Source organism: Salmo trutta, chromosome 14, assembly GCF_901001165.1.
Source record: "Salmo trutta chromosome 14, fSalTru1.1, whole genome shotgun sequence".
Lineage (NCBI taxonomy): Eukaryota > Metazoa > Chordata > Actinopteri > Salmoniformes > Salmonidae > Salmo > Salmo trutta.
This window is the reverse complement of record NC_042970.1, coordinates 56,106,508-56,126,515: the sequence shown is the minus strand read 5'-3', so window position 1 is coordinate 56,126,515 and position 20,008 is coordinate 56,106,508. Positions and strand designations below refer to the sequence as shown.

General features: G+C 42.1%; 1 protein-coding gene across 14 annotated transcripts in view; it reads right to left on the bottom strand.

The window, feature by feature from the left end:
- ptprt (protein tyrosine phosphatase receptor type T) overlaps positions 1-20,008 on the bottom strand; it is a 515,339-nt gene that overhangs the window by 65,859 nt on the left and 429,472 nt on the right. For 10 of the 14 annotated variants that reach the window (XM_029776440.1, XM_029776442.1, XM_029776446.1 and 7 more), the window contains 2 exons: positions 5,882-5,911; positions 695-849 (listed from right to left, as the gene is read on the bottom strand). In XM_029776440.1, coding sequence (XP_029632300.1) covers positions 695-849; positions 5,882-5,911 — 185 coding nt within the window. The remainder of the gene's footprint in view (positions 1-694; positions 850-5,881; positions 5,912-20,008) is intronic. The other 4 variants (XM_029776445.1, XM_029776450.1, XM_029776452.1 and 1 more) reach the window with 1 other exon arrangement.

The window sequence follows — 20,008 nt, the reverse complement described above, 5'->3', positions numbered from 1 at the left end:
CCGCTGCTGTGGCAGTCTGCTACATAAAATACTGATATCAAATAATCGCAAATGATTTAGGTGGAAAAGTACACATTTCCTGACTGAAAACCAATAGTACTTTTGACAAAAATAGCTAATTCAGCTGCACGCTTTCAATAAAAAACACATTTCTGATTCATGAATTCACTGGCAACGGATCAGAGCGATGCCTGGATCCAGCAATGCCTGGATCCAGCAATGCCAGTCACGTGACCCGTTTTTGTAGCTGTTTCAGTACAGCACTACAGTGAGAGAGGGGGAGAGGAGAAAAACTCCACTGAACTACTTTCAATGTATGGAATCACTTGGAAGTTTCTGGATTTTGGGTAAACTTCTCCTTTAAAGGAGATAACTATCAAAGAAAACGGAACAGCACACAAATAGTGAGATTAAGTGAGAATTAAACTCCAGGCAAAGGAAACAGCATTTTGTTAAATTAGAGAAATAGGAGTGGAACAGGGGGTATCAAGAGATTAAGTCAAACACAGGGAAGTGAGAGGAGAGAAAAACAAGCTAGGACTGACAGAATTGGTACAGACTAGTAGGAAGGGTTGCAAAATTCCCAGGATTCCCAGTTGGATTTCCAGAACTGGTTTTTCTGAAAAACTTCTGGGGAACTTTGGGAATATTTCGGGAATTTTGCAATCTTGGTAGTAGGTCCTGTTTGACTCACTGAAACCGTTGATGTCCTGGCTGCTGGTGGAGAAGGGGTCGTCCTTGTGCAGAGTGCTGACTTTGGTGGTGCTCTTATCAGCCGTGCTCACCAGCCCCATCTCCCTCTGGGTGCTGCTGCTGCTGGCCGTCTCCTTCTGTTTTTTGGCCAGTTTCCTTCAGCCACCACCCAAAACAAACAGTGTCACTCAGAGACAATGGCGGAGTTGAAGTACACACATCATACAACAGACTTGTACTACAACATAAAAGGTAAAGGAGTAAAAAGTGAAGAGTGGCCATATTACACATTGTCCAGTATCTAGTATTTTGTCACTAAATAATTTGGGCTAAAGAGAATGCATTCTGTTCAATAATCTGCAGTGACTTATTCCATGTGGTGAAATCCCTATTTCTGGACTGTGATTGGGGAATAAAAACCTCATAGTCATAGTGACTGATGGTAGATTTGGCCAATAATATTTTTGGGATGTCTCAATGATATTATAAAGAAACGTGTGGATTTCAAAGTCAGAAGTTTGCCATGTGGAACAAAGCAAATCAGGAACTTCATTTGACAGTTCTGAATGTGTAAAAAGCAACAGTAGCTTACCATTTTACTTGAGCTTGAACGGTATTCTAACAAATACTTCACTGTAAGACTACAGAATGTAACCTCTAAAACAACCTCACTCTAGAATTTCGGACTCCATGGTGCTGGGATTGACTAATAACTGCAGTAGGCTTCAGAAGTTGAACACTTAGTCAAGGCTTCCGTTATTGTGAAGGTGTAGGTCTGTGTAAGGCCTGTTGATGACTATACTGTAGCGTTGCGAGAAAAAAATATTCCTTGAAAATCAGTTGGAAGGACTAAGGTTGATGCTTTAGCTCTTGTTGATAAAAATATTCAACAGAATTAGTTAAGGAAATGCTATCATTTATGAGCCGTCTTTAAACAGGGCAGGCCTTGTGGAATATGGAGGCGTGATAGTCAGTACTCAGTTTCCATTTGCAAACAAATGCGGTCCTTTGCTTCCTCAGCAGCTGGGGTTGAGGACAGAGGGAAATGCTGCATCGGCAAAACCTCAGTCAAGAAGCAATAACAGAAGGGTCAGATCTGTAGGCACCTCCACTTTTTTCCAATTACGTTTCCAGGTCTTAAAATTGTGGCAATAAGGAGCTGTGTCTGATATTGCTGGATGTTTGTATGTGCGAGCGAGTGTGTTTGTGTGTCTGTGTTTGTATGTGTGTGAAGAAAGTGGGTGTGTGAGTTAGTGGTGGACATGTGATGTGTTTTTACTTCGCTGCCACGGAGAGCGCCCTCTGAAATATTTTTTCTGTAATCATTTTGCTATCACTATTTCAGGCAGACCTTTCCTCCAATTTACAATGTACTTGTACAGCTCTGCTTCAAATTTCAAGTATTGATTGGTGGCTATAGTGCTATTCTTACTTTGAAAGTGGGCAGAGGAGGAATGGTAGTGGTGTGGAAGAAAAAAGGAAGAGTCGCAGAGATGAGGACATGGGGCTCTAGTATTAAAGAAAAAGAGTGAATGATGGAGGCAGAAAGAAGAAATATACTCTAACAGGCTGACAGATAGGGGGAGAGGGAGATATTGGGAGTGAACTAGAAAGGGAATACAAGGTGTGATGTAGTGAGGGAGAGAAAAAGAGAGACAGCAGTAAGGCCACATATCTTTAACACAGTATGCCCTGTTCTCTAGTGTGCAGCACACCATTTCGTCCTATTTGCTATGGGTCTGACTTCTCTCTCTCTCTGCACTGTCTGTATAGCCTTCTGTTGTCTCTAAACATGATTGCTCCACCACATTTTATTAGGCGAGCATACTATTTTGATCCAATCTTTAAATATTGAACTAGCCCAATAAAATGTATGTAGTGGAGTTATTATTTACCTTTATTTATACAGGTATGTCAATTCAGAACTAATTATTATTTATGTACAATGGCAACATGTCATGTGTGCGGACCCTACTGCATCTGTAAGTTGTCTTCGGCCCAGCACTTCTTAAAACAAGTGATGTGCATTTAACTACACAAACTCCCACAACCCCCATTCCCAAATCTAGGCTTCCATCATATAAAGAACTTTCTATATGTATAGCTTAAGAGGCCAGGCCTCCCTATCATGTCTGTCTGTCTTTTATCATAACAAACCAGTGCTCAGATTCCTCTCACTTCCTTTCCTGCCATCGAAAGGTCAGCGATATCTCCTAATTACAAGAGTTCTCTCAATTGTTCAGCCTATTGGATATTCCTATAATAGACTAATTTAAATGACAAATTCCTTGCATATTGGTAAGTGGCAATGGAGTAAAGATAATCCATATTTAATGAATGTCAAACCAACACTTCATTAAAAGTAAGGTTACCCCACTGAGGATGGCCTGCATATCATATTGTGCTTTATGGCACTGGCTTTGCTATTTATAGGTTGCACCTCCATCACTTGCATCATGCCATTGTTATGAACGTTCTCAAGCCGCTCTCTATCGGTGGTGCCCTAAAGTGGTGATAAGCCCAGTCATTCTGGACAGAGGCTAACTACTGTTTAGTCTAAATTAAATTGCCTGGAAATACGATGGCATTGCTAAAGTAGTCAAATATTTAGTAGGAAACAACTTTGCCAGCATTATCATGTTGTCAAATTTACTTTAGATAGAAGACAATGTTGTTATTAGCTAGCGAAGTTCGTCAAAAAATAGCTAGCTATGCTAACGTTAGCTAGCTAAATCCGGTGGCCTCCCCTCAATCTTAGCTAGCTTGCGTTATACTGCATCTAAAGTCAATCTGGTGACATCAAAATGATGACAAAAGTGTTTCCTACTAATTGTTAGCCTCCTTTTGAATGCCATTGTATTTCCAAGCCACTGTAATGCACATGTGATGAACTCTTCATCAGCGCTCATTGACGATGCATTGAGTAGAATGCTCAGTCGGGCATCAGTCCAAAATGAACATTCAAAACAATATTGTGATGAAACATGCAACACACCAAAACTCAAATTAGAGATGGGCAAAATAGCTTTTAGTTTCAGGGCAATGGAGTCCTGGAACTCTTTGCCAAAAGGTTCCAAAAAACTGGCCAAATAGTTGTCTTAAAAGATTAATTCATAAAATGTCTTGAGCGACTAGAGTGGTTCTAAGAGCTTATTGTAGTCGCAAGCTCTCAATATGTTACTGTATGTTGTACTTAAATTCATATGTGCACATTATGTATGTGGGTAGGGGAGGGGAGGGCGTAATATGTACAGGTAATAGGAATGTGGGTCTTTGTGTTTTTATGCTTTTACATTGCTTTTGTTGTTTTTCTAATTTCTGTATCTTTTTTGTTTTTTTAACATTTCTTAAGGATTCTTGAAAGATTAGTCATTGGGCTAAACAAGATCCTTATAAAACAAAATAAATTACAAATGTGTTATATCATTGGTCATACACGAATATCAGATCTCATCTGCTTCTGACATCCGTCACATCATACAAATTATAATGTAAAACTCTAATATTCAACTCTATCACAGGAAAGCAGTTCTATTACATTCGTCTTATAATGCATATGCAGGACATGAAGTATGCTCACCGGGAAACATATCTAGCTCAGTTTTGCAAATGTTCATTACAAAACTCCTTTGAGAGACAGTGAGTAAGCGGCCAGCCGTGTGGGTGAGGTGAGTAAGTCAGCATGCGCTTTAGCAGGATGGGTGACGCGGATGGGTCTTCACAGCATGGTTAACATGCAATACTCACTCAGTCACTTGCTCGCGCGCACACACGCACACACACACACACACACACACAAAAGGGATAACTAGAGGTCTGAAGGAATGCCTTTTGGAAAGAGTTAGTGTGTGAATTAAGTAATCAGATTTCTTGTGTTGTAACTTCTCATGGCATTGGAAAGTAAGACTGAAACCTCAGAATGGGTGATGCAAATCGTTTTTAGGGCTGTTTTTCAAGCAAAGACTGGCTTACAAAATTAAGAGTAGTGCAAAGATTGAGGCTAGTATATTTTTTTCTGTGAAACACTATTGTAGGACCCCAAAGAGAAGGCTCAAATTAGAGAAAGTTTTAACTGCATTGATATTGTTAACAATATTAATCATGTGAATAGGAAAATGTTGTTTGAACTACACGTCCGAGAAGAGTGTCTCAGTGTTGTGGCCTTTACTAGCCTGTGGGCCTCCTACTCAACCTGCAAGACTGCTGCTCAAGAGTAAGCTCCAGGCAACGGCCGCTGGGAATGGATGCATCAATGCATCAACATTTCAAGAGCTTCAAGGAAAAAATACATACAGCTGCAGAACCGTGTTTTCCAAAACCCTTTAAATGCCTGAAACATCCCAGATCCATGCTTCTGCACACTCAGCAATAAGCAAATTAAACAATTAATCTGTTATGAAATATAGCCGGCATTGTAATAGCCATCAATTTAATTGCATATATTAAGCGTAAAGTAGTAATTTCTTTGAGGGTTAAAGATTTCTGGCAGTTAAGTCTTCATGATTACTGTTTTAGAAACTAAAACTATGTTAGGAACTGAACATTGATGTCTACTGCAGTTAAGTATTTTCGCTAAAGACAGGAAAGTGGTCTTTGCACCATGCAGATATAAACTACATAAAGCTTTGAGAAATGGGGAAACTATTTTCAACTAGCAGCAGTAATAATCGTTACAGATGGCAAAGAAGATGTGCAATCTCTTTGCAGCATGAAGCAAAAAATGAAAGGTCTCCATAGAAACACTATTTGACCATTTGAAGCTATAAGCTAAGTCCTGGGCTGATGCTTAGTACAATATACACGCACAGCTTGATATTGACTCCCCCTCAAAAAATGCCTACAAAAGGACAAGATACAAAACATTATACATGGCTGAAGATGTTATTTTTGTAGGTGCTGAGATGCTTTGTCCACCATGGCATTTCTGATTGAGAAAAAAATGTGGTATTGAAGAACTGGCCATGAAAAAGGCCCTACATCCAAACATTAACACTAACTCTCTAGTTGTAGAGTCTGTTGTATTCAATTTTGTTCCATAAACAGTAACTGAACAAGTGTATGTCTATAGGTCTAAGAGGGGGAATTAAAATAGGCTCAGTGGTTTAGTAATATAAGAACATGAGAAACAAGGATAATAAAAAAGATAAATATCAAAATTGGGAAAGGGTCTTTCCTTAATGCTACTTACAGGTAATAAGAGTAGGAATATGCATTTCTTCTGAAACATGAAGGTAGACCAGTGGGACAAAATTGAGCACCCAAAAAAGGACACACAGATTACATTAGTTAGTTCTTTAGCATCCGCATCAAGGAGAGCTGATGGAGAAAAATGTCAAGAACGGGTTAAAGACATTGATTTGCTGCTGGCCTGGGATTTTTTGGTCTGTCTGTCTACAGTCTAGTACTAGTTAAACCAACCTTCCCATTAAGCTCTGCATGTGCCTATGGTCCACCAGTCTATAGTAAAGGCTGGACATTTGGGTGCTCCTATACAGTTGCACATATAAACCAACAGTACGCTACTCAAACCCCTGCAGCCATTTCATCAAAGAAGAAAATACACATAATTCACCCGCATTTAAAGAAGAAATAGCACATCTGGCTCCCAATAAAATTGAAACTCCTTGAGAGATGGAATTGTCTGAACAGACAGTGGGTGGCTGGGAAAACAAAAATAGGAGAGTAGGGATGGGAGGAGGAGTGGGAGTAAGAGGAAGGTGGTATGTTTTAATGACATACTGTTCTGCCATTCTGTTTAGTGAGATGGAAAGAGAAAGCGATGCTACTGTTGACACTTTGACTGCTTTAGGAACTAAATCAAACCTGAGTGTTGAAATTAGAGTGTGCTTGCGTGTGTGTGCATGCATTCTGTTGGATTTCTCTAGGAAGTGTTCTTTTGAGAGGTAGAATATTCACAAATGACATGCAGCGAGCAGTGAGGAGTTAGCAAGCAGAGATGAGACTGAAAAGCAGATGGTATCTGTTGTTTCTTTTAAGGGTTTGTAGTTCCCAAACGTGTTGACATCAGATATATCAAAGGAGTAAATATGTGACAAATACCTACAGCATTCAGTACAACACTAGTCTGTTCATAATAAGCAGCAATGTGTTTAGCATAGTATTTTTTTATACAAATTGATAGAGCTACTTACTACACAAACAATGATGTGTATTTTTTTTTAAAAGGGGAAGTTCTGGATTTTACAACATGATGTTCGATGGTTCCTCAATCGAAAAAGTAGTTTTTTTTAAACAGGCACAAACTTTAGTCACCGGTAGCTAAAATCAATGGAAGTGATGGGGCAATTGTAAAACAATTTTTAAATGGCCAAATCACCTTCATGCAACATCAAACCAAATATAGAATTGATTTCAGTTGACGTGTAGATATCCAAGGTCTTAAAGGATATAATCAACATAATAGTGCTGCATGTGCTGCAGTCAGATATAGTATTTGATTCAATGGAAAATTAGCCTCCAATCCTTTCCTCTGTTTGACAGTCCTGTTAATAAGTTTGGGGTCACTTAGAAATGTCCTTGTTATTGAAAGAAAAGCACATTTGTCTATTAAAATAACATCAAATTGATCCGAAATACAGCATAGACATTGTTAATGTTGTAAATGACAATTGTAGCTGGAAATGGCTGATTTTTAATGGAATATCTATATAGGTATAAAGAGGCAAACAGCATCTCTTCACTGGTGACGTTGAGACTGGTGTTTTGCGGGTACTATTTAATGAAGCTGCTAGTTGAGGCCATGTGAGGCGTCTGTTTCTCAAACTAGACACTCTAATGTACTTGTCTCCTTGCTAAGTTGTGCACTTGGGCCTCCCACTCCTTCTATTCTGGTTAGAGCCAGTTTGCGCTGTTCTGTGAAGGGAGAAGTACACAGTGTTGTATGAGATCTTCAGTTTCTTGGCAATTTCTCGCATGGAATAGCCTTCATTTCTCAGAACATTAATAGACTGACAAGTTTCAGAAGGAAATACTTTGTTTCTGGCCATTTTGAGCCTGTAATCGAACCCAGAAATGCTGATGCTCCAGATATTCAACTAGTCCAAAGAAGGCAAGTTTTATTGCTTCTTTAATCTGAACAACAGTTTCAGCTGTGCTAACGTAATTGCAAAAGAGTTTTCTAATGATCAATTAGCCTTCTAAAATTATAAACTTGGATTAGCTAACACAACGTGCCATTTGAACACAGGAATGATGGTTGCTGATAAGGGGCCTATGTATATAGATAAAATCATCCATTTCCAGCTACAATAATAATTTACAACATTAATAATGTCTACACTCTATTTCTGATCAATTTGATGTTATTTTAATAGACAAAAATTAGCTTTTCTTTCAAAAACAAGGACCTTTCTAAGTGACCCTAAACATTTGAATGGTATGTTTTCATCCACAACACGAGACACATGATATATCTGGTATACAGATACTGTCTGGACCAGAGAACTTTATTTTTCCTCAAAATTATCTTATCTTGTGAGCGTAGGTGGACATAAATGTATCCCCCTGTCGATCTATTCGAAAAATCTGAGCAAAATGGTTTGTAATCATTTGTGAAGGCAGAATGATCGATGAACTGTATTAAGAAACACTTTTATCATGAGTGAGAAGATTAAAACATAGTGTTTTCTTCCCAAACTCTTGTTTGAAAGTGAAATAAATATGAAAGCTGTCTGAATTGGTTGGCATAGTAGTAAAACAAGGTGATTTAATAAGAGCGCTTCAATATAGTTCAAACTGACACAGCTAGCAGTGCCTTTGGAAAGTATTCAGTCAAAATAAAGCAAAATCCTGGAATGAGTAGGTGTCTCCAAACCTTTGACTGGTACTGTATACCTGATTAGAATTTCATTACGAAACGTATTCGGTGTATGCGTAGGAATACAATATCTACGATGAAATTGATTTAATACTTGCCCACCTACAGAGTGATTATATGCAGTACCCATTCAAAAGTTTGGACACACCTACTCATTGAAGGGTTTATTTATTTTTACTATTTTCTACATTGTAGAATAATAGTGAAGATATCAAAACTATAAAATAACACACCTGGAATCATTTAGTAACCAAAAAAGTGTTTGAAAAATCTAAAATATATTTGGATTTGTCTAAGTAGCCACCCTTTGCCTTGATTACAGCTTTCCACACGTTTGGCATTCACTCAACCAGCTTCATGAGATAGTCATCTGGAATGCATTTCAATTAACAGGTGTGCTTTGTTAAAAAGTTAAAATGTAGAATTTCTTTCCTTCTTGATGCGTTTGAGCCAATCAGTTGTGAGACGGTAGGGGTGGTATGCAGAAGATGGTGTTCGGGTCTGTGGGATCCATTTTCAATGTTAACTAAAAAAAATGATACAATGAATAATTTTTTCAAACTGAGACTCATTGACCTTGGCTCATTTTCTGTGAAGAACATGCAAAAGAAAACATTTTTCATTGAGTGCACACTGTGCACCCCCCTACACATTTATATTACATATGTGGTGTTTGGGTCCACTGGATCTGAGGGTAATAAAAGTGTGGAAAAGTGTGTGTGCACAGGTGAAAACAAGGAAGAATTAAACAAAAAGGTTTGCTGTGTGCCTTCACTCTCTTCCTCCACCCTGGTCCTGCTGTCTGTCTCCCTGCTTTTCTCGCACTCTTTACCCTTTGTAGTGTTTGAAACTACACAATGTCTTGCGGGAACCTGCACAACGTTACAACAATAAATTGTAAAAAATGCAGTATTTTCCCACACGCTATCCCAGCCAGGAGCAAATTGGGGGAGGGACACAACAAATAAATAGCTGTGCATTTGTGGCTCCTTACCCCAATCAATCAGCAAAAATAATCTCTGCTCAAAGGGCCTTAGAAATAATTTTTGCAGAGAGAGTGCGGAAGGAGTGTCTTCCACTTTGGAAAATTAAGAATTTTCCGAATATGTGACCCTTTTCAAGAAACTAGGCGTGTGCGCAAGTCACGACTTCACAGGAAGTTTGGTTTTATTTTTATCAAAATGCGTTTTTTTGGCAGAAATGCCTTCTGAAACATGTGAACTTACATGTGTCTTAATAACAAACTTGAAAGCCATCTGTAAATACCAATAAAATTGTTAAATTACGAGCCTTGTTGATTAAGCCACAGAAAAAAAGTGAGCAACCTTCCCACTAGCCATGATTGGCTGAGATAATGAGTAGGCTGGACATGCTGAGAGAGGTTCGGATTGGTCTATTTTAGTTGGGGAGTCTGTTGGCAATCCTGTCGAACACAGCTTTAAAAATGTATAGTGTAGTGGAGCTGCATAAGTGTCGATCCTCCAGAAAGTGGAGAGTGAGTTTTGAAATCAGTGGAATTAGAGTATGATAGCTAAAGAGATGGAGAAAACACCTGTCTCCGGATTACATCTTCAAACTAAGGGCAACCGTGGTATGGCATTCCTGACAGGGAGACACGTCCATCTTGCGAGATGATTTATACAGGTAAGATAGCTAGTTACATTTTCAGATATTACATGTTTCTAATTTTGACAGAAAGTGGTATAATTTCATGCTAAAGTGTACTCTTAGCTAGCTAGTTAACATTAGCTGGCTGGCTCCCTAGCTAACTTTACGCGTATGACGTTATTATTTGTTACAACGGTTTGATTTGTTTGATCTGAGCAATTTTTTTAGCTAGCTACATAGCTGTCTTTGTATCAAAGATAATTGTGTAGTTTAGATAATTATCGAGGTTAGCTAGCCAGCTATTTTCGTCCTCCGCGACGCGTTCTCCAAACTCAGTCAACACTGCTAGCTAGCCAACTTCTACCGACTAGCAGCACTGTAGAAACTAATACATTACAACGGAACGATTTGATTACTGTAGTGTTAGCTAGCTACATAGTTGTCTTTGCTGTCTTTGTATCTAAGATAATTGTGTAGTTTAGAGTAATTATCGAGGTTAGCTAGCCAGCTATTTTCGTCCGCCGCAACGCGACGCCGTTCTCCAGACTCCAGACTTAGTCAACACACCTAGTCATCATCAAACCCACTGCTAGCTAGCCAACCTTTACCGACTAGCAGCACTGTAGAAACTAATACATTACAACGAAACGATTTGACTAGTGTAGTGTTAGCTAGCTACATAGTTGTCTTTGTCATAGTTTGATAATTGTGTAGTTTAGAGTAATTATCGAGGTTAGCTAGCCAGCTATTTTCGTCCCCCGCGACGCCATCTTCCAAACCTAGCCAACTATTACCGACGAGCAGCATTGTAGAAACTAAATACATTACAAAGGAACGTCTTGATTAGTGTTATGTTAGCTAGCTACATAGTTGCCTTTGTATCATGATAATGGTGTAGTACTGAAAATATCGAGGTTACCTAGCCAGCTACACTTTCAAACAAAGTCAACAACGCAGCCACTGCTAGCTAGCCTACTTCACCAGCCAGCAGTACTGTATCATTTTAGTCTTTTTAGTCAATAAGATTTTTGCAACGTAAGCTTAACTTTCTGAACATTCGAGACGTGTAGTCCACTTGTCATTCCAATCTCCTTTGCGTTAGCGTAGCCTCTTCTGTAGCTTGTCAACTATGTGTCTGTCTATCCCTGTTCTCTCCCCTCTGCACAGGCCATACAAACGCTTCACACCGCGTGGCCGCTGCCACTCTAACCTGGTGGTCCCAGCGCGCACGACCCACGTGGAGTTCCAGGTCTCCGGCAGCCTCTGGAACTGCCGGTCTGCGGCCAACAAGGCAGAGTTCATCTCAGCCTATGCTACCCTCCAGTCCCTCGACTTCTTGGCGCTGACGGAAACATGGATTACCACAGATAACACTGCTACTCCTACTGCTCTCTCCTCGTCTCCTCACGTGTTCTCGCATACACCGAGAGCATCTGGCAAGCGGGGTGCTGGACCTGGAATCCTCATCTCTCCCAAGTGGACATTCTCTCTTTCTCCCCTGACCCATCTGTCTATAGCCTCCTTTGAATTCCATGCTGTCACAGTTACCAGCCCTTTCAAGCTTAACATCCTTATCATTTATCGCCCTCCAGGTTCCCTTGGAGAGTTTATCAATGAGCTTGACGCCTTGATAAGTTCCTTTCCTGAGGATGGCTCACCACTCACAGTTCTGTGTGACTTTAACCTCCCCACGTCTACCTTTGACTCATTCCTCTCTGCCTCCTTCTTTCCACTTCTCTCCTCTTTTGACCTCACCCTCTCACCTTCCCCCCCCTACTCACAAGGCAGGTAATACGCTTGACCTCATCTTTACTAGATGCTGTTCTTCCACTAATCTCATTGCAACTCCCCTCCAAGTCTCCGACCACTACCTTGTATCCTTTTCCCTCTCGCTCTCCTCCAACACTTCTCACTCTGCCCCTACTCGTCGCAACCTTCGCTCTCTCTCTCCCGCTACTCTCTCCTCTTCCATCCTATCATCTCTTCCCTCTGCTCAAACCTTCTCCAACCTATCTCCTGATTCTGCCTCCTCAACCCTCCTCTCCTCCCTTTCTGCATCCTTTGACTCTCTATGTCCCCTATCCTCCAGGCCGGCTCGGTCCTCCCCTCCTGCTCCGTGGCTCGACGACTCATTGCGAGCTCACAGAACAGGGCTCCGTGTAGCCGAGCGGAAATGGAGGAAAACTCGCCTCCCTGCGGACCTGGCATCCTTTCACTCCCTCCTCTCTACATTTTCCTCTTCTGTTTCTGCTGCTAAAGCCACTTTCTACCACTCTAAATTCCAAGCATCTGCCTCTAACCCTAGGAAGCTCTTTGCCACCTTCTCCTCGCTCCTGAATCCTCCTCCCCCCCCCTCCCTCTCTGCGGATGACTTCATCAACCATTTTGAAAAGAAGGTCGACGACATCCGATCCTCCGCTGGTCCTCCTCACACTGCCCTACCCTGTGCTTTGACCTCTTTCTCCCCCTTCTCTCCAGATGAAATCTCGCGTCTTGTGATGGCCGGCCGCCCAACAACCTGCCCGCTTGACCCTATCCCCTCCTCTCTTCTCCAGACGATTTCCGGAGACCTTCTCCCTTACCTCACCTCACTCATCAACTCATCCTTGACCGCTGGCTACGTCCCTTCCGTCTTCAAGAGAGCGAGAGTTGCACCCCTTCTGAAAAAACCTACACTCGATCCCTCCGATGTCAACAACTACAGACCAGTATCCCTTCTTTCTTTTCTCTCCAAAACTCTTGAACGTGCCGTCCTTGGCCAGCTCTCTTGCTATCTCTCTCAGAATGACCTTCTTGATCCAAATCAGTCAGGTTTCAAGACTGGTCATTCAACTGAGACTGCTCTTCTCTGTGTCACTGCTAAAGCTAACTCTCTCTCCTCTCATCCTTCTAGACCTATCTGCTGCCTTTGATACTGTGAACCACCAGATCCTCCTCTCCACCCTCTCCGAGTTGGGCATCTCCGGCGCGGCCCACGCTTGGATTGCGTCCTACCTGACAGGTCGCTCCTACCAGGTGGCGTGGCGAGAATCTGCCTCCGCACCACGTGCTCTCACCACTGGTGTCCCCCAGGGCTCTGTTCTAGGCCCTCTCCTATTCTCGCTATACACCAAGTCACTTGGCTCTGTCATATCCTCACATGGTCTCTCCTATCATTGCTATGCAGACGACACTCAATTAATCTTCTCCTTTCCCCCTTCTGATAACCAGGTGGCGAATCGCATCTCTGCATGTCTGGCAGACATATCAGTGTGGATGACGGATCACCACCTCAAGCTGAACCTCGGCAAGACGGAGCTGCTTTTCCTCCCGGGGAAGGACTGCCCGTTCCATGATCTCGCCATCACGGTTGACAACTCCATTGTGTCCTCCTCCCAGAGTGCTAAGAACCTTGGCGTGACCCTGGACAACACCCTGTTGTTCTCCACTAACATCAAGGCGGTGACCCGATCCTGTAGGTTCATGCTGTACAACATTCGCAGAGTACGACCCTGCCTCACACAGGAAGCGGCGCAGGTCCTAATCCAGGCACTTGTCATCTCCCGTCTGGATTACTGCAACTCGCTGTTGGCTGGGCTCCCTGCCTGTGCCATTAAACCCCTACAACTCATCCAGAACGCCGCAGCCCGTCTGGTGTTCAACCTTCCCAAGTTCTCTCACGTCACCCCGCTCCTCCACTCTCTCCACTGGCTTCCAGTTGAAGCTCGCATCCGCTACAAGACCATGGTGCTTGCCTACGGAGCCGTGAGGGGAACGGCACCTCCGTACCTCCAGGCTCTGATCAAGCCCTACACCCAAACGAGGGCACTGCGCTCATCCACCTCTGGCCTGCTGGCCCCCCTACCTCTGAGGAAGCACAGTTCCCGCTCAGCCCAGTCAAAACTGTTCGCTGCTCTGGCACCCCTATGGTGGAACAAGCTCCCTCACGACGCCAGGACAGCGGAGTCAATCACGACCTTCCGGAGACACCTGAAACCCCACCTCTTCAAGGAATACCTGGGATAGGATAAAGTAATGCTTCTAACCCCCCCCCCCTAAAAGATTTAGATGTACTATTGTAAAGTGGTTGTTCCACTGGATATCATAAGGTGAATGCACCAATTTGTAAGTCGCTCTGGATAAGAGCGTCTGCTAAATGACTTATGTAAATGTAAAATGTATCCCAGAGCCGTCTGCTTTGCTAGTTAGAGCCTAACGTTATCTAGCTAACATTGAAACTGGTTGGTTAGCACAAAGCAGATTCATGCAGGGTAGTAAAGACATGATTTGGCACTATGTTCATTGTTGTTTAACTAGCTAATGTTAGCCGGCTGGCTCGTTAGCTAACATTACGTGTGTGATCTTACACGTTGTTTACCTAGCTACATGTCTTAAGCTAAAGTGCACAACACCCATTGAATATGGCCATTGTCAGTAAAGGCCATTTTCTCAAAAGTGAGTTTACAAGTTAATCAACTTTCAAAGCAGAATTACTATCCCATTGATCCAAAAATGCAGTGTATGATATACCATTTTGAAGCTCTGAGTCTACTTTCATCCAATGTAAAAACACAATTTCAAATTGTGCTGCATAAGACCAAATCCAGGTGGTGAGTCACAAATGAGGATCATATCTCTGTTAACTCGGAGTCTGACAGTGAGTTAGAAGAAGAGGATGAGACTGACCCTCAGCGCAGCCCTTCAGCAGCCAGCTCATCAGCAGCCCGCAGGAGGAGAAATATGGATGTAAAAAAAATTGTGAAATTGAATGGTCTTTTTGCCCAAGAAATTAGCCACCCCGCATGGCTGCTAATGTGATAAGGATGCATCCATGTCCGACGCGGATGGCGGTTACTCATGTGCAGGACATAAAGTATTATTTGTAAATGTCCATTGCAGACACCATCCAGAAAATGATCCTGGACTGCACTAATTTGGAGGGAAGGAATGTTTTTGGAGAGAGATGGAAGGAAGTGGACCAAACTCAATTACATGCATACTTTGGGGTTCTTATCCTTGCTGGTGTTTTCAGATCCAATGGGGAATCCAACGAATCCCTGTGGGATGCAGAAACTGGCAGAGAACTTTTCTGTGCAACAATGTCTCTCTCATTTCCAGGACTATCCGCTTCGATAACCGAGACACCAGACCAGCTCGGCGACAGAGAGACAAGTTAGTTGCAAGCATGTCAGTGTGGGACAAGTGGGTGGACCGCCTGCCCCTGTCTTGCAACCCTGGACCCAACATTATTGTTGATGAGAAGCTTATGCCATTTAGGGGCCACTGCCCCTTCAGGCAGTGCATACCGTCTAAATCCGCAAAATATGGAATCAAGATCTAGGCTGCTTCATCATATGCGTGGGACTTGCAAGTGTATACGAGGAATCGAGATAGAGGAGCCCCTGAGAAGAACCAAGGGATTCGGGTTGTCCTGGATGTGACACAGGGACTCCGTGGCCACATCATCACATGCTTTTTTACTTCATACAAGCTGGGACAGGAGCTCCTCAAGAGGAAGCTGACGATGGTAGGAAAAGTACGAAAAAACAAGCCGGAGTTCCCACCTCAGGTGTTGAATACACGGAACAGGCCTATCAATTCCTCTAAATTTGCCAACAGCTCCCTAGTGTCCTATGTGCCAAAGAAAGGAAACAATTTGATACTCATGAGTACGCAGCATAGGGATGGGATAATCTGTGGCCAGGAACATCAAAAAACAGAAATCATAATGGATTACAATGCCACAAAAGGAGGGGTGGACAATTTAGACAAGCTGTTGAATGGCTACAGTTCATGTTCATGCAACAAAAAAAGGGTCAGGGCAGTCAAAAACGTAACAATTTTTCTGTGTTCACTCTATGGAGCTGGAAACAACACTGAAATTGTGAAAATGATAATATACATTTGAGAGTAAGAGCATTCAGGTCTTGGTCCTGTTGGAAAGTAAATCTGAGAACCTGCTTCAGACTGCAAACAACCTTAGACTTGGGAGAAGATTTACAGTTGAAGTCAGAAGTTTACATCCACTTAGGTTGGAGTCATTAAAACTCGTTTTTCAGCCACTCCACAAATTTCTTGATAACAAACTACAGTTTTGGCAAGTCGGTTAGGACATCTACTTTGTGCATGACACAAGTAATTTTTCCAACAATTGTTTACAGACAGATTATTTCACTTATAATGCACTGTATCACAATTCCAGCGAGTCAGAAGTTTACATACACTAAGTTGACTGTGCCTTTAAACAGCTTGGAAAATTCCAGAAAATGATGTCATGGCTTGAGAAGCTTCTGATTGGCTAATTGACATCATTTCAGTCAATTGGAGGTGTACCTGTGGATGTATTTCAAGGCCTACCTTCAAACTCAGTGCCTCTTTGCTTGACGTCATGGGAAAATCAAAAGAAATCAGCCAAGACCTCAGAAAAAAATTGTAGACCTCCACAAGTCTGGTTCATCCTTGGGAGCAATTTCCAAACGCCTGAAGGTACCACGTTCATCTGTACAAACAATAGTACGCAAGTATAAACACCATGGGACCACGCAGCCTTGGTGCGAAAAGTGCAAATCAATCCCGGAAGCAGCAATGGACCTTGTGAAGATGCTGTTGGAAACAAGTACAAAAGTATCTATATCCACAGTAAAACAAGTCCAATATCGACATAACCTGAAAGGCCGCTTAGCAAGGAAGAAGCCACTGCTCCAAAACCGCCATAAAAATGCCAGACTACGGTTTTCAACTGCACATGGGGACAAAGATCATACTTTTTGGAGAAATGCCCTCTGGTCTGATGAAATAAAAATATAACTGTTTGGCCATAATGACCATAGTTATGTTTGGATGAAAAAGGGGGAGGCTTGCAAGCCAAAGAACACCATCCCAACCGTGAAGCACGGGGGTGGCAGCATCATGTTGTGGGGGTGCTTTGCTGCAGGAGAGACTGGTGGACTTCACAAAATAGATGGCATCATGAGGGAGGACAATTATGTGGATATATTGAAGCAACATCTCAAGACATCAGTCAGGGAGTTAAAGCTTGGTCGCAAAAGGGTCATCCAAATGGACAATGACCCCAAGCATACTTCCAAAGTTGTGGCAAAATGGTTTAAGGACAACAACGTCAAGGTATTGGAGTGGCCATCACAAAGCCCTGACCTCAATCCTATAGAAATTTTCTGGGCAGAACTGAAAAAGCAAGTGTGAGCAAGGAGGCCTACAAACCTGACTCAGTTACATCAGCTCTGTCAGGAGGAATGGGCCAAAATTAAATTCACCCAACTTAGTGTGGGAAGCTTGTGGGAGGCTACCCAAAACGTTTGACCCAAGTTAAACAATTTAAAGGCAATGCTACCAAACACGAATTGAGTGTATGTAAACTTCTGACCTACTGGGAATGTGATGAAAGAAATAAAAGCTAAAATAAATAATTCTCTCTACTATTATTCTGACATTCTACATTCTTAAAATAAAGTGGTGATCCTAACTGACCTAAGACAGGGAATTTTTACTAGGATTAAATGTCGGGAATTGTGGAAAAACTGAGTTTTAATGTAGTTGGCTAAGGTGTATGTAAACTTCCGACTTCAACTGTATGTTAATGCAGTGTGTCATTAGTTTATTTATTTTTTTAAATATGGAAAAAGACATGGCGACCTCATCCCAGCCTGCGTCTCAAATGGAAACCCATTCCCTATATAGTGCAGGGCCAACAGAGCTTAAATGTAAATGTAAATGTAAATGTAATTCACTATATAGGGAATAGGGTGCCATTTTGGATGCTACCCCAAAACATGGGCTGGTTAACGGCCCCAGAGTAATAGGCATCTGTGGATAAACACAAGGTCATGGTGTACCCACTCACTGGAACAAGTGGAAGAACTGCATAAATGCGTTAGCATCTAGGCGCAACCAACCTCTGTCTTTTAATGTAAACTTTGCAAAGGTTTGTTTCAAGTGTCTATGTACGTAATGCTATGAACATGATCCTTTGTCTTTGTGTGTGTGTGTGTGTGTGTGTGTGTGTGTTTGTGGGAATTTTTACTATGATTCAATGTCAGGAATTGTGAAAAACTGAGTTTAAATGTACTTGGCTAAGGTGTATGTAAACTTCAGATTTCAACTGTACATTCCACCAAAGGCGTTGTACATTTCACCAAGGGTGCTTCTACAAAGTATTGACTCAGGGGTGTGAATACTTATGTAAATGAGATATTTCTGTATTTGCAAAAAAAGTCTAAAAACACTTTTCACTTTGTCATTATGGGGTATTGTGTGTAGATGGATGAGAAAACATATTTAATCCATTTTGAATTCAGGCTGTAACACAAAATGTGGAATAAGTCAAGGGGTAGCAATACTTTCTGAAGGCACTGAACAACTTTAAAGGTTACACTATGTAAACATGACACATAAATATCATTGCTGTATAAACACATCGGACGCACATACACACTCGCGCACACGCTACGCATCCACATGAATTGTAAACATTTCACTAAACCACGCACACATGCAAACATGCAGTGACTGAATGGACACTTAACTCACTCCGCCCATGTTGGGTGACTACATGTCCCGGAATGTGCCAGACAGTCCTACATTTTGGCCCTTTGTCCCACAACCAATCACGTCCCACATTTCATCAACAAATTAAAACATCTAATTTACAAAAAAAAGTTAGATTTGTCCCGTATTTCAGTCAGACATTCTAACCTGTCTCGTTTGCAGTCACGATATATACACCGAGTGTACAAAACATTATGAACACCTGTTGTTTCCATGACAGACTGACCAGGTGAACGCTATGATCCCTTATTGATGTCACTTGTTAAATTCACTTCAAAACAGTGTAGCTGCAAGGGAGGAGACCGGTTAAAGAATGATTTTAAGCCTTGAGACAATTGAGACATGGATTGTGTATGTGTGCCATTCAGAGGGTAAATGGGCAAGACAAAAGATTGAAATGCCTTTGAACGGGTTATGGTAGTAGTTGCCAGTCGCACCGGTTTATTCGCTGCTGGGTTATTCATGCTCAACAGTTTCCTGTGTGTATCAAGAATGGTCCACCACCTAAAGTGGGGTGCACCTCAATATTATTAAGGTGTTCTTGATGTTTAGTACACTCAGTGTATATCATAAAGATATGGTACTAGTGATGTTAAACCCTTCTCCAATTGTTGTTGAGATCTGATATTCTGTGCAGCGCAAGACTAGATGTAGGCCAATGTCATATGGTCAAACACATTTGTCAAATCCTTTTGGTCTAATGATGCATTTACATCATGTCGGAAGTTCGGGACCGCCGAATTAAAATGAACGGAAATTTGCGTAGCGCTTCCTATTGGTTGATTCTGGTACCTCCCAAATGGGAAACTTGGGATCCGACTATTCCGCCTAGGTTAGCAAGTCGGACATTTCAGAGTTTGAGTTTCCGACATGACATGAACGCGAATTCCAGCTAAACTTGGAGGACAGTTAACTATTTACAAGAAATGATGAGCTAAAAATTTAATAAAATAGCCATATAAGGTGATTTTGTCAAACCTGTGAGGCTCTCCATGTGCACTAGTTGCTTATTCAAAATATGTGCTGCTACTTCTCTCAATATCTCAACTGGCTCCCAGTTGAAGCTCGCATCCGCTACAAGACCATAGTGCTTGCCTACGGAGCTGTGAGGGGAACGGCACCTCCGTACCTTCAGGCTCTGATCAGGCCCTACACCCAAACAAGGGCACTGCGTTCATCCACCTCTGGCCTGCTCGCCTCCCTACCTCTGAGGAAGCACAGTTCCCGCTCAGCCCAGTCAAAACTGTTCGCTGCTCTGGCACCCCAATGGTGGAACAAGCTCCCTCACGACGCCAGGACAGCGGAGTCAATCACCACCTTCCGGAG